At 40.7% G+C, this 14455-nt stretch overlaps 1 protein-coding gene across 1 annotated transcript; it reads left to right on the top strand.

The window, feature by feature from the left end:
• Window positions 1–1007: 1007 nt before the first annotated feature.
• cdc6 (cell division cycle 6 homolog (S. cerevisiae)) lies at window positions 1008–12554 on the top strand. The gene is made up of 12 exons (XM_034129759.1): window positions 1008–1124; window positions 2509–2812; window positions 3287–3541; window positions 3791–3990; window positions 5056–5204; window positions 6022–6128; window positions 6675–6814; window positions 7258–7358; window positions 7715–7782; window positions 7929–8107; window positions 8887–9027; window positions 12226–12554. The coding sequence occupies exons 2-12, from the start codon at window positions 2521–2523 to the stop codon at window positions 12316–12318; spliced, it is 1725 nt and encodes a 574-aa protein (XP_033985650.1). The 5' UTR covers window positions 1008–1124; window positions 2509–2520; the 3' UTR covers window positions 12319–12554.
• Window positions 12555–14455: the final 1901 nt, after the last annotated feature.

Here is a 14455-nt window from a genome sequence, read left to right as displayed (position 1 = left end):
CTTTTTAAATATATTATACTATTACTTGTATTGCATGTGTCTCTGTTTCTCAATCCAACACAACAATTGTTTCTGCCTTTTTCTGCAGCTAGTTTGAATGACTTTGTATACTGCAGGGTAGCTTGTGAATTTACTCCAGGTGGAACTAAAGTCTGATTTAACACTTGATTATATTTCACATCATTCATCCACATCTGTAAAGTAACTAAAGGTATTAAATACATGTAGTGGAGTAAAAGTACAAAGTAGCTCAATACTCAAGCAAAGTACAAGTACCTCAAAGGTGTACTACAGTACTTGAGTACATCTCCTTAACACCACGATGAATCTAGGAACATCATATAATAGTAAAACACTTATGGGTTAACTTTTGACTGAATAATGAGTATTTTCATACGTAAGTATATTTAGCTGATTACATACTTTTACTTCAACCAAATGCAGGACTTTAACTCAAAGTGAAGTATTTCCATTGTGCTATAGGCCATTACTACATTTACTGAAGAAAAATATCTGATTACTTCTTTCATCACTGATGTTAACAATATCCAAATCAGGCCTTGAAGTGAATTATTTAGTGTAAACGGTGATATTTGTACCTTTGCTGCATTAAAGTATCTGATTACTTCATAACTGTTGTTTACAATATCCAAATCAGGCCTTGAGTTTATTTAATGTTGCTTTAAATACAAATACTCTCTCAGTAAAACCATTAAAACCACATGTGAGTTATTTTGAGTAGATGGTGATATTTAACCCGGACTCTGGCATTCAAAGTGCGCCACGTTACAGACTTTTGAAACATTACATTTCCCGGGAAAACAGTGTTCCATTTAAACTCCCGCCACACCGCTTGCCCTGGTCATTGAAACCGTGACGTACGTCCGGCCAGAAACGCTCAGCCAATGAGCGTTGGGGGAGCTGTTTGCTCTGACCAATCAGAGAGCAGCTGAGGGGGGGAAGCAAGCACAGCTGTTGCATCGGAGGAGGAGCTGAAAGAGATTTGGCGCAAGTTTCAGCTTCAGTGTGCGAAGACAACGGAGAGAAAGAGACTCAGAGGGCTGTAAGACAAGAGAAAACACTCTACTTTCAACTGAGAAGACTTCCTGCTACTATTTATAACGGTAAATATATCATTAACTCTTTATTTTAAGTAGTGGAAGGTGAAATATGGTTGTAAATCGGAACCGGAAGATAGTTATTCTACTGACTGACTCGCTTTGCTGGTTTATCGTCTAACATACTCCTAGTAGCTTATTTTTCACGTTATGTATTTTACTCCAGGGGTGTATTTGTGTTTAAAGGATATGTTTTAGATGAAATATCATTCATTTTCATGGCGAAATCTGGTTATTTCGTTGTGATAACGCCACCGTTTTCGCGCCATTTGACAACCATACTATAGTGTTTGTTCTGCTGGTGATTTAGAGTAAATACAACTTCTAAATAAGGATCTATAAACTTTGACAGGTTACTATAATGGCATTAAGTGTGTGACAATTGTTTTAGATTAATCAGAATGTGTAACATGTGGTAATATTGAGGAATTCAATTCACAAAAACCTTATTGTACTCTTTCATTTACACCTAAAACAACCCTATTTTGGTCTAGACAAAAACATACACTGCAACCTTTGGATGAGAAGGAACATAAAGATCATATCATAGTACTTTGTGTTGTGTTTTAAGGTTGATTTCAACTGCTAAGTGTGCTAGGGAAAGATAGCAAGTGCCACGACCAACATGCCATCAACTAGTGGAGGAAAGTTACTCAAGTACAATTTTGAAGTACTTGAGTTTTAATGAAGTATCTCCATGTAATGCTACTTTATACATATCAATGGAGTCTCCACTACCCAGCAGTATGTACATTAGGCAGAATAAGCCCCACATGTTAACAGCGGCAACATCAAAACATGAACACATTACTTTATCAGTACATCTAATCATATTAAATATATCTTGAAATTGGCTAAATGAGTGCTTTTGATTATTAGTATATTGTGACACTAGTACTGTTGTACTTTTTGGATGCAGGACTCGTATAACAGAGTATTACTTAATTTATGTAGCCCCATACTTATTTAGTTTTTGGTTCTTATAGCATCATTGCTGCTAATAACTAAAGCAGGAGTTTGAATGCATGACATTTGAAAACTGACAGTCGAAGCTTCGTTCACCAACCTTAGAAAATGTAAAAACAAAAATCACATTATTAACAGCCCTATCATTTATGTGCTTATGGATTAGGTTTCAGTTTGAACCCAAAATGACCAGCAACCAGTACTTTTATTTAAAGGGGACCTATCATGCAAAATGCACTTTCTGATGTCTTTTATACATAAATATGTGTCCCCGGTGTGTCAGGGAACTCGCGCAGCGCCAGAAAATAAAACCCTCTCTTTTCCTCCGTACCCGACATTTTAAAATGTTTTTAAAATCCCCTCTCACACACCCCTACCTTTTTTGATGAACTAATGGATTCATTTCCTTTTTTTAATATTTCAGTTTGAGCTCAACATGCCCAGCACGCGCTCTAACGGCCAGGCTCAGCCCACGCTGGCGTTCCCTCGCCGGAAATCCTGCAGAGTTTCCTCTCACGGCAAGACGCCGCAGCGAGAGGAGTCTCCGGCTGCTTCACCTTCAAAACCCGAAACCCAGAACCTGAACCTGGGTCGCATCGCACCGATGTCCCCGAGACGCCCTGCCGTCGCCCGGACCTCCGCCGTCTCGTCTCCTCTCTCACTCAGAGCTCCTCCATCCTCCCCCCGTCTGCAGACACGACTCCCCCTCAGCCCCAGGAAACGCACAGGTGAGACGATCCTCAAAAGTACACACATCCTTTACTCAAGTAGAAGTACAGATACTCGTGTTTAAAAATACTCTGGTGAAAGTAGAAGTACTGACTAAACTTCTTTACTCAAGTAAAAGTAAAGAAGTATGGGCTTTGAAATGTACTTAAGTAAGAAGTACCCATAACTTTGTGTCCTTGGGCGAGACACTTCACCATAATTTGCTGTATTCACTGTTACATGTCTTGCTAGAGGAAAATTCACCTGTATATGTATATTTCAAAATAAAATGTATGAAAAACAACAACAACAACGTTGGATAAGCCCTACTTTTTTTTATTAAAGCGACTGTTCTCAATCTGGTGTTGTTGGTGTTGTTGGCCTGGCTTGCTTATCAATACAACAATGAAAGAATAATTAAATGATAAGATGTTAAGTTCCTCCACACCAGCTTCACCCGGAGATTTAAACGTGTGTCCTCTTTTATTTTGAAGGAGACGATAACGGCTGTAACCTGGGCGGCTCCTCGCTGCTCGGCTCCCCCCCGAAGCAGAGCAAGCCGGCCGTGAATTCTCCCAGAAAGCTCAGCTTCGACGAGAACTCTCCGCTCTCCGTTCGCCGCCGGCTGGTCCCGTCGCTGTCGCCACGGAAACCATCATCTCCCAACACCGGGTCGTCACCGCGGCGACAGGACACTCCCGCCGGAACCCCGGAGGGAAAACATGCGGTCGCTCGGCTCTTCGCAGAAAGTAAGAGGCGCTAATATTTGTTTTTAAGGTCACCTATTGGACAACATCCACTTCTTATAACCAATCAAATCAAAAGACACATTTATACATATGCACACATTAAGACATCAATAAAAACACAACAATCAATATATACAAAATAACAGTCACTTCAATATCTTAGAGAATGTACATTAGTGCAAGACTGTCCATATAAGATAAGGATGCATTTGACCTCATCTTCCTCTTCCTCTCTTGTTCCCCCTGCAGAGTCGAGGTTCCTGAGCGTGAAGCAGGCTTTGCACACGGCCCTCCCCGAGCGTCTTCTGTCCCGCGAGGTGGAGCGAGACGCCATCCGGTGCTTCCTGAGAGACAAAGCCCTGCAGAGAGTCCCCGGCAGCCTCTACATCTCCGGAGCGCCCGGCACCGGGAAGACCGCCTGCTTCAACTGCGTCCTGCAGGAGATGGAGGTACTCATACGATTCTGTTAGAAAAATCATTTCAAGAAACATTGAACATAACGGCACAATCGCTGAGAGAAAACCTGCTCAAAGAGCCTTCAGCGTGCATTTGATCTGGGATCAGCTCTGTGTTTACGGAGAGGATGGACTGGAGCACAAAGGATGCTTCAGTCTGACTTTAGTGATCTCCATTAGATGGTAGCAGTTCATATTCTCAGTTCAGAACATGCTTTGGGTCCCAGATGATGCTGTTGGAGCCTCTCAGGTTATTATGGTCATAAAGTCTAGTAGCAGAGATGGCAAAAGTACACACATCCTTCACTCAAGTAGAAGTACAGATACTCGTGTTTAAAAATACTCTGACTAAATGTCTTTACTCAAGACGTATGGGCTTTCAGATGTACTTAAGTAAAAAGTAGCCATAACTACCAACTGTTTTATAGTCAGCTGGTAACTGGACCTCACTTTATTTTAATACAACTTTAAAGATCTTCCATTTCAAATTGTAATACTGTCATTGTCCTATATACACAGACTGTGTTTTCTGTATGACACTAGGTTGCAATAGGCGCCCAATGACCTAATGACCCCCTGCAGCTTTAAAGTAAGGTGTTTGTGCTAAAAATGTAAAAGTAAAAAGTTGTCAGACAAATAAATAGTGGAGCTGCAGTGACACCTAGTGGAGTGTTTGGGTCACTGCAGGGCTGGAGTCAAGATAAACAGATTTAGGCTTTACTGTCATAATTATGCAAAAAATAATATATAAAAAGAAATTCAAGTAGATACAGAAGTTAACTATATAGATTAGGATCAAATGTATGCACAGTAATACTGGTTGTTTTTTATAGTGCATGGTGGAAAGGAGCTTATTTTACCTGCCCCTTCTAACAAAATGAAATAACCATAAAAAGTAAAATAAAAGCAATATTCTTTCAGTCACAGTTGCTTACAAATACTGAAACATAAAACCAGAACACAATCAAAAGTCAACTTCATACTGTGTAATTACGCTTTCTTTATACATTTTCTTAAACATAAAAATGCATCTTAATAACTGTGTTTCTCCTCGTGCAGCCGGAGCTCTCCTCGGTGCAGACGGTGCTGGTGAACTGCATGAGTCTGCGCAGCTCTCACGCCATCTTCCGTCTGCTGGCGGAGAAACTGAAGGCTCCTGGAGGACAGGGCGGGCTGCAAAGGTTCCTGACGGCCCCGGGGCCCGCTGTGTGAGTACCTGTTAGAAAAATATCACTCGTCACCGGCTTGAGCTTCAATCTCAGGATCCATGTATTTATAATCCTCTCCAGAATGGAAGTAGTCATCACATCCAGAGCATCAACTAGTTCCTGAACAGTGTCCTTCACATGCTGATATCCAAGAGAGGGAGTTACACAGTCCCAAGATGGAGGAATATAAAGCAGTATTCAATGTTTACTTCAGATTAGCTCCACGTCAGAAATGATCATGCTTGTCATATGTCTATCTCCATAGAGGCTGAATCATCATGTTAATCACATAGCTATCATATGCCTCAAACAGTCCTGATGCTCTTCTAGGTAATCATACATCCTGTCATGTACACAGCTACAGTTGGGATACCTTTGTTATCATGTGGACTCTCATATTGGAAGAGGACATTCAGTATTTCCCCAACATTATTTCCTTTTTATTTACATTTAAAGCTTTTATTGGTTTTTAATGAACTGATTTGTTGTTTTAAATAAATTAGTATTTTTGAGACGAGACTGAGAGCAGACCGTTTTTGTCCGCAGCGAAAATTATGATTTTTAAAAGGTTAAATTAGTCATAAAGAGTCTGACATGTGATGCAGGTAGTAATTGAGAGTCTGATAATGTTTTTTAACTTTAATGTTAGGCTGCGTTTGCTTCTTCACTAATTTAGTTTCCCCCTGAAAGCCAAAAGTAATTCTGGCTTTACAAAGATCCGTTTTCTTGGTACATCTCTAAATTGTCCTTTTGATCGTAGTAGAATGTTCCTGAAGAAGTGGCAGAAGTGAATAATAAATGTTTGTCTGTTCCTCAGGCTGCTGGTTCTGGATGAGATGGATCAGCTGGACAGTAAGTCTCAGGACGTTCTCTACACCATCTTCGAGTGGCCGTACCTCAGCCAGTCCCGCCTCTGCCTCGTCGGTGAGAAATCCTCCCGTCGTCTTTACTTAAAAGCTCCGCTCCTGTGAGATAACGTGGAGAAATCAGGACGATGAAAACATTTGAACAGACAGGAGAGAGAGAGAAATAAGAAATCAAAATAGAGTTCATTTTGAGCGTTAATCCATTTGACTTTTTTACCTTCTGATATTCAAATGTTTTTCTGAGCGTTTCTGACTACATGTAAATGCTATTAGACATTAGGGAACATGTAACCTAAGAAGGGACATTGTTGTTGTTGTCCCCGGCCAGACACCATTTTAAAATCACAATACAGCATTAGTTATAAAGAAAGGATGAAAGACAAGTAGATAGAGGCGAAAGGATCAAAGAGAACAATAAAATGCAAACAACACACGTTACTACATACATGTCACATAGAGCACATCACAATCACACAACAGAAAGGAGGGGTCCATGATCACAACATGTAACACACACACACGCCGTATCCAGCACAGACTAGTGTGTGCAGGTTCTCAGTGAACCATGTCATTTAATGAAACTCTTTGTCTCTCTCCTCTCCAGGTATAGCGAACGCTCTGGACCTGACGGACCGGATCCTCCCCAGACTTCAGGCTCGTCCTCAGTGTCGCCCCCTGCTGCTCCACTTCCCCCCCTACAGCCGGCAGGAGCTCAGCGACATCGTGCAGGACCGACTCTCTCAGGTACACAGGCAGATGAAACATGTTATGGTAATGATGGTATTAAAGCTTAATGCAGAGATGGCAAACGTACACACATCCTTTACTCAAGTAGAAGTACAGATACTCGTGTTTAAACATACTCTGGTGAAAGTAGAAGTACTGACTAAACTTCTTTACTCAAGTAAAAGTAAAGAGGGCTTTGAAATGTACTTCAGTAAAAAGTACCCATAACTAGCAGCTGTTTTAAAGAGTACCTGACCTCCCTTTATATTAATAGAACAATAATGTCATTGTTAGCTAATGAATGTTTCCATGCTGAACAACGGCAACATGACAACGTTTTCATTGGTCCCTCTTCTTTAGAGAAGACCAGGAAGTGATGGATACACGGATCGTGTTCAAATCAATAGGCACGCAATGACTCTAAATAATAATGAACTATCTTTCCCCGCTCCTTCTCTCAGGCGTCGGCGGACGGGATCATGGACGCCTCGGCCGTTCAGTTTTGTGCCAGAAAAGTGTCGGCGGTGTCTGGAGACGCCAGGAAAGCTCTGGACATCTGCAGGTAAAATCATAATATCACATTATCATCGGTCTTAAACATTTCAGGATAAAGATGTCATCGTGTAGCATGCTTTCTGCTCAGTTAATGAATGGATACTCTACAAGAAAACACTTCTACACTACAAACTATCATAGTGCCCAACCCGAGCAGCATACAGAATACATTTGGATTTGTTCTGCTGATTAACTGTCTCACTATTTTCTTCCCGTTTTTTATTTAACACTAAAGCAGATATTGTTTAATAAATAATAACGGTTCAAATGAATGCAGATAAACGTGTCAGTTTAGTTTTTAAGTGCTTTCCTGCCTTCAAGAGATGCAAAGTAAATAAACAGTTGATTTATTTGTATTTCCAGGAGAGCTGTTGAGGTCGTGGAGTCTGATGAGAGGAAGAAATCACCGGATCAGAAAGATGAAGCTCAAGGTGAGCGCTGACTTTTCCTCCTTCACTGAAGCTTCATCTAAACGACCGTCTGCACCTCATGTATTCTTTCCTTTCTATCTCCAACTCCTCCTGTGTCTGTGTGGTTTCCTAACTAACTCTTAACGCCTCCTCTGTTTGTTCCACAGTCTCTCGGGTCAGCCTCCCTCAGGTGGCGAGGGTTTTGTCGGAGGTTTACGGCGACAGGATGGCGTCTCAGAGCGGAGGATCTGACGGAGAGAGTTTCCCTCTGCAGCAGAAGCTTCTGGTCTGCTGCCTGCTGCTGCTCACACGCAGCGGGAAGAGCAAGGAGGTCGTCCTCGGGAAGGTGAGATCAGAAACTGTTAACGTTTATATAAAGAGAGAGAGAGGCAAGACACAGATCACATGGTTTCAGTAAGCAACAGGAGGTGTTGCTCGATGATGAGCCGAGTCCTGGAGCTGTGCATTCAGTTTCTTTCTTTAAACAATTCAAGTGTGAATGCAAATAATCTCTTCTAATTAGGATTGGAAAATGTCGTAAGAATCAATTTGGACTCATTAGTCAAAGTCCACTTTATTATAAATATCTATTTCTTTCATATTTTGAGTAATTCTACAGTTTTTGACGAACATAAATATTGTTTTCTGGCATCACTTTAAAATTGTACAATTTGGACAAAACCCTGGTGTTAATCAATTCAACATTATACACCTACTTGGCAGTACACCTGATTCTGATCTCTGGCTGTGTTTACCATGTCAAATGGGGATACAAATATTCACAATGTTCACAGTTGCTAATCTTAAAACACACCGTAATTGATGCAGAGTGGATTTAAAGCTAAATGCTATTTGAAAATGTTGAAGCGTCTGCTGCTTATTTTAAAACATCCAGCAGGTGGCACTGAAGCCTCCATGGAGATAATGTTTATTATTTATGTTTTATTATCTTTTTAGATGCCATTTTATAATTCTTCTTGTCTTTCATTTTTGTAAAGCACTTTGAATTGCCTTGTGTTGAAAGGGGCTATATAAATAAACTTGCCTTGCCTGTTAACCATGCAGGTTTTGTTAAAGAAAGTCTAAAACGTGTTTGTTAAAGTCTAACCCATGTTTCTCTCTCAGCTCCACGAGGTGTACAGCCGGCTCTGCTCCCAGAGACGGGTCTCTGCGGTCGGGCAGTCAGAGTGTCTGTCGCTCTGCGGCCTGCTGGAGAGCAGAGGGGTGTTCGCTCTGAAGAAAGCCAAGGAGGCCCGTCTCACTAAGGTAAATATATCACTCTGTATCACTATATCACTCTGTATCTATCTCTCTGTATCACTATCTATCACTCTATCAATATATATCTCTCTGTATCACTATCTATCACTCTGTATCTCTCTCTATCTCTCTGTATCACTCTCTATCTCTCTGTCTCACTATCTATCACTCTATCAATATATATCACTCTGTATCACTCTCTATCTCTCTGTCTCACTATCTATCACTCTGTATCACTATCTATCACTCTATCAATATATATCACTCTGTATCTCTCTCTATCTCTCTGTATCACTATCTATCACTCTGTATCACTATCTATCACTCTGTATCACTATCTATCACTCTGTATCACTATCTATCACTCTGTATCTCTCTATCTCTCTGTATCACTATCTATCACTCGGTATCACTATCTATCACTCTGTGGCGTTGTGCACACGGGAACGTTTGCGTTTATGCACAGTATGCGTATTCAAAAAAGTCTTCCGTTCACATGCATTCGTTTCATTTAACGTGTGTGTTCAAACGAGACCGCTGGAAACGCTGTAGTACATATGCCAGGGACTGTAAGTGGCGCTGTAACTTCCGCCACAAAATACACCAAAAGCAGCGAAGAAGACTCCGGAGCAGCCCCGCAGCAATGTTGCCATGGCTACCCTTCTGTTTATGCCCCGCGGTGGATTTAGCAACATGTAGTTCATGTAATTCTCCATGTCCACTTGTTGCTGATGGTTGTGGTAGAGGAGCTGTAGATTTTGCACCAATATCTGTAGCATGGTCAGTAGCAGTAGCACTAGCAGTAGCTACTGACAGGAGGAAGTGTGTGTGGCGATTGCTGGTATTCAGCGGGATATAGTCATTTCCTCAGCATGTAAATATATGGATAAATGCAACGGGGAAGTTAACTGAAAGAAACCGAATCTGTGGATATTGCATCGACCGACCAAGAAGCACGTCTCCGTGGAGAGGACACGCTCAGAAAGAGAGATATTCTCTACAAACACCGGGTGAGATCGCTCCTCTGGGACACGCTGGTCCTCTGCCTACAAACATTTCTCTTTTTGCCGCCGACGGGCCAGGGCTCGAGCTTAAGGACGTCCCGTCGTCCCGGGGCCGAAAAAAATAGGGTCGGGGAGGATAAAAAATAATCTTGGGACGAATTTGGGACGAGAGTTAAAATAAAAATACCCTGATAACTCTACTACAGTACGAACGGCGATGAAAATGAAACTGACTGCACGTTTTGTGTAGCACACAGTTATTAAACCTCCTTGTCAACATAAACACACACGCACAAAACATTTAGCAAACTGCGAAATACACACACACACACACACACACACACACACACACACACACAGCTGTGCCCGCAAACTCCTGGCCCGCAAATTATTGGGTCTAGCTATGTACTGAGTGTGTGTATTTCGCGTTGAGTGATGTACAATGACAATGGCATCCCGTGGAGGAATTCTGCAATTGTTTACGTTACATCACGAAAACGCACAGCAGAACCTAACCCTGGAGCGCCGGCCTCTTTATTTACTAACTCCTCTTCATCCCCTATGGGTAATAAGGCTGAGATGAGAACTCTCCATCGTATTTAGTCCTTAGCAATATGCTGCGTCTCTCCCCATGTAGGGATGGGTACCGAGCCCCGGTATTAAACGGGCCCCGGGCCGGAATTATTAAAGACAGTGGTAGCGTTAAGCTCCGACGTTATCTGACTTTTTATCGGTAGTGGAGACATTTAAAACATATATGTCATGTATTATTGCTACATGAACATTATATCGCAGTTTTAGTTTCGCCAACTCCGTTTCTAATATGCAATAAGTCTACAAAATGCGTCTATGATGTATTTTCGATCTTATTTTCGATCTTTCCAATCCAGACGAGAGAGCTCTCTCCCCCGTCTGTGTGCGAGGGGGCGGGGCAGTTTGTAAAGGTCTCCTGACTGTGTTACAGACTGTCATCCTGGTTAGTGGTTACTCTGGGTTCTGTCTTCTGTCTTCAGGACAGAGTGTTGGATGTTTTTGATAATTGGATAGTACTTGATTGGATTCAATATTAGAGTAACTTTCTCGCTTGTGTGTTTTTTTTAAATATATTTGGCCTTTGTTTATGTGTTTGACTGATTTACTCAATTAAAAAGGTTGATGAATTATCATCTAATGATTTGTATGATGTTTTATTTATGTTAAAGGTCACTTTGAATGATTTTAACTAATGATAATGTAGAAAAACTAATATTTTAAATTCGGGACGGTCCACATTAATTTCGGGACGGCTTAGATTGTATTTCGGGACGGTTCCGGGAGGATGGTGAAAGAAGTTAGCCGAGAGCCCTGCGACGGGCGCAGGAGCAATGAACAATAATGGCCTGGATTAGGCAGTAAAGACAAGTTTGGTGTATCGCAGAGCGGACTGTTTAATTTTGTTTGTGTTGTTTGGCTGGAAAATTGTCAATATAATGGATCAATGCATGAAATCTGACTCTGCTTATTTTGTTTAAGGAGTATATTGGGCGTTAACAATTCTGGTTTGCCTTTTATAATATTATTTCATTCAAGAACCCCTTGTGCGTTTAATTAACACAGCTATTTTTGATAGTTGCTTCAGCAGTGAGCAGGAGAGGTGGGGAAAGGCGGGGCTATCGTTATTTTTTCAGGAAATATTCGTATAGAGGTGATTACACGGACTCGGTTGACCCCCCAGAGCGTTTCGTTTGCAAATCTATCCACCTTGGGACCCGTTATCGTTTGTGGGGTCAGTTTCTATCGGCCTCGTGTAAATAATAGGGCTATACGCACGCGAAACTATGCAGATACAAGCAGTTTTCTCCTCGTGTAAACGGCGCCTGTATCTCTCTATCTCTCTGTCTCACTATCTATCACTCTGTCTCACTATCTATCACTCTGTATCTCTCTCTATCTCTCTGTAGAATTGAACTTCTTTTATTCTATAAAACATAAAAAAGGTTTAATTAAAAACTCTAAAACCTAAAGTAAAATAAAGTCTTGTGTATATGGAAAGCAACAATTAAATATTTGGTTTAAAAAAGACAAGTCGTTGCTGCTTCAGGCGTTTCTTTATCAAACAAAGATCTGATACCTCTCGTACATCTGTTGGGGTCTTATATGTTATCTGTAAATCAGGAAGTTGAGGATGTATCCTGACATGTTTTTGTTGTTTTTCCCGCAGGTGTTTCTGAAGATCGAGGAGAAGGACGTGGAAAACGCTCTGAAGGACCGCACGCTGCTGGGCAGTATCCTCGCTGCAGGACTGCCCTCGTGATCACATCACTATTATTATTTTTTAGAATTTATTTGTTCCTATTTTTTATTTTGTATTCTCGTTTTTGCTGAGAGTTTGTACAGTTTTTGAAAAAAAATTATTTTCTGATGTTGACGCTCAGTTTTTACAAAATGTCGGCGCGCTTCAGTCGTGAATTTACAGCATCTTGTTTCAGTTCAGATGTGAAACGTTTACAATTGTTATGCTGTAAATAAACAAATGTACAGACGTTTTAACCACTTGTTGTTTTTGACACATTACAAAGAAACAAACAACCACAGCAAAGCAGTTTATAATTGTTTTTAGCACAGAGGGAATTTTATAATTTAGTTTGGGAATAATTTCACTTCCTATCTCCTGCTATTATTCACAATATCACTTTTGATGCTTCATATACCAGCACACATCTCTACTCTGTGCCCTTTATGGTTCTTCACCTCTGCGTTCAGAGGGAATTCAGTTTACGTAACTTCCAGATATGTTCACTTTTCACACAAATTAAGCTTTAAAGGGGACCTATCATGCAAAATGCACTTTCTGATGTCTTTTATACATAAATATGGGTCCCCGGTGTGTCGGGGAACTCGCGCAGCGTCAGAAAATAAAACCCTCTCTTTTCCTCCGTACCCAAATCTCTAAAAACGGGGGTACAACGGAGCTGATCCAGATTTGCGTCCGATATGACGTCATATCTGAAATGTGGACCCATGGCCCTATCAGAAACGTTGCTATCAGAAACAACGCCCGACTGTTTTGGACGTAATATGGTCAGTGTTTACATTAGCATCGCTAACACTCAGAGCTAACCTGTACTGGAGAGCTTGTGTGTGAAGAAGCAGGAAATAAAAAGGAACTCACCTTGTGGTATAACCGGCAAGAGAGAAAGCCTTTGAGCTCCATACTGTTTCAGAAATAATCCTTGATAATCCATGATATGGCGTTTCATCACCGCAGTATTTAGTTTAGACAGTAGCTGCCGGGTCCCGCATGAGCTCAGCCCCTTTTTTTTATTTTTAAAGCTTTATACCCGAAATCAGCACTTTAGAAACAGGAAGTGAAATAGAGGGATATGAGGCATGGCTAGAATGGGTGATCTGTTTGGTATTTTGAGCAAAACACTTCATAGACATGTTTTTTATATTTTTTTATATATCTGAGACCTATGCTATTGCCTAAAAATAGCATGATAGGTGACCTTTAAGGTTAAAACAGATGTTTGAAGGGATGCAATGCAAAAAATAAGAGATGAAATCATTAAGAAGTTCAGATTATTTATTTATATTATAGTTTGTTGTACAATTGTCTTTTGTCATTTATATTTGTAATTTGTCACATATGACAGATTCACCTGAAGAAACCAATATCAAGTTCAGAGACACATTTCTGCTTCAAACTGCTGGTTATTGAATCATAAGATATCTGAAGCAGCATTACAAATACTAAACTGAATTCTACAGCTGTGATTCCTTTCAGGTTGATAACATTTACATTTTCAATCACAATAAATGTTATTGTCCATGTATACAGTACGGAAAACGTCCCAAAGAAACATTGCAACAATGAAAGAATGAAATAGAAGTATTAAATTACTTGCCCGTGGAGAGTAAAACAATATATCCATATCTAAACATAATTCATCAAAAGACCTACAAATATCAGAAAGTTAAACTCATGACTTATAGTGCTATATAGTGTCTCATTATTAACTATGTTGATAAAAGGAGAATTGACCGCTTTCATTTGTTAGTTTGGTTGATTTCATGCAGTTTCAGCACGACATACAAAATGAATACATTTCTTAAAAGCCAAGAATTCACAAAAAACATAATCAATCAATCTCATGACATCCATTAAAAGGATCATTTGAAAATCACTTAAAGGTGGGGTAGGTAAGAATGGAGAAACCAGCTCGAGTGCGCTAGAATTTGAAAATACACAGCCGGAGAAAATCTGCCACTTCCTTACAGAGCCCCTCCTCCAACACACACAAACGCACACATGACCAATGAGGGCACGAGATAAGTTTGTGCACAGATGGAAGGCTGACAGGCAGGTAGGCCATCCAGTTACTTTAGCCGGGCCGGCTCAGATGATTGGTCGTGCTTTTGACAGTACTACGGCTTCCACAGATGACATT

This window comes from Trematomus bernacchii, unplaced genomic scaffold, assembly GCF_902827165.1.
Source record: "Trematomus bernacchii unplaced genomic scaffold, fTreBer1.1, whole genome shotgun sequence".
Lineage (NCBI taxonomy): Eukaryota > Metazoa > Chordata > Actinopteri > Perciformes > Nototheniidae > Trematomus > Trematomus bernacchii.
The sequence above is the reverse complement of the archived record's forward strand: the minus strand, read 5'-3'. Positions and strand labels throughout refer to the sequence as shown.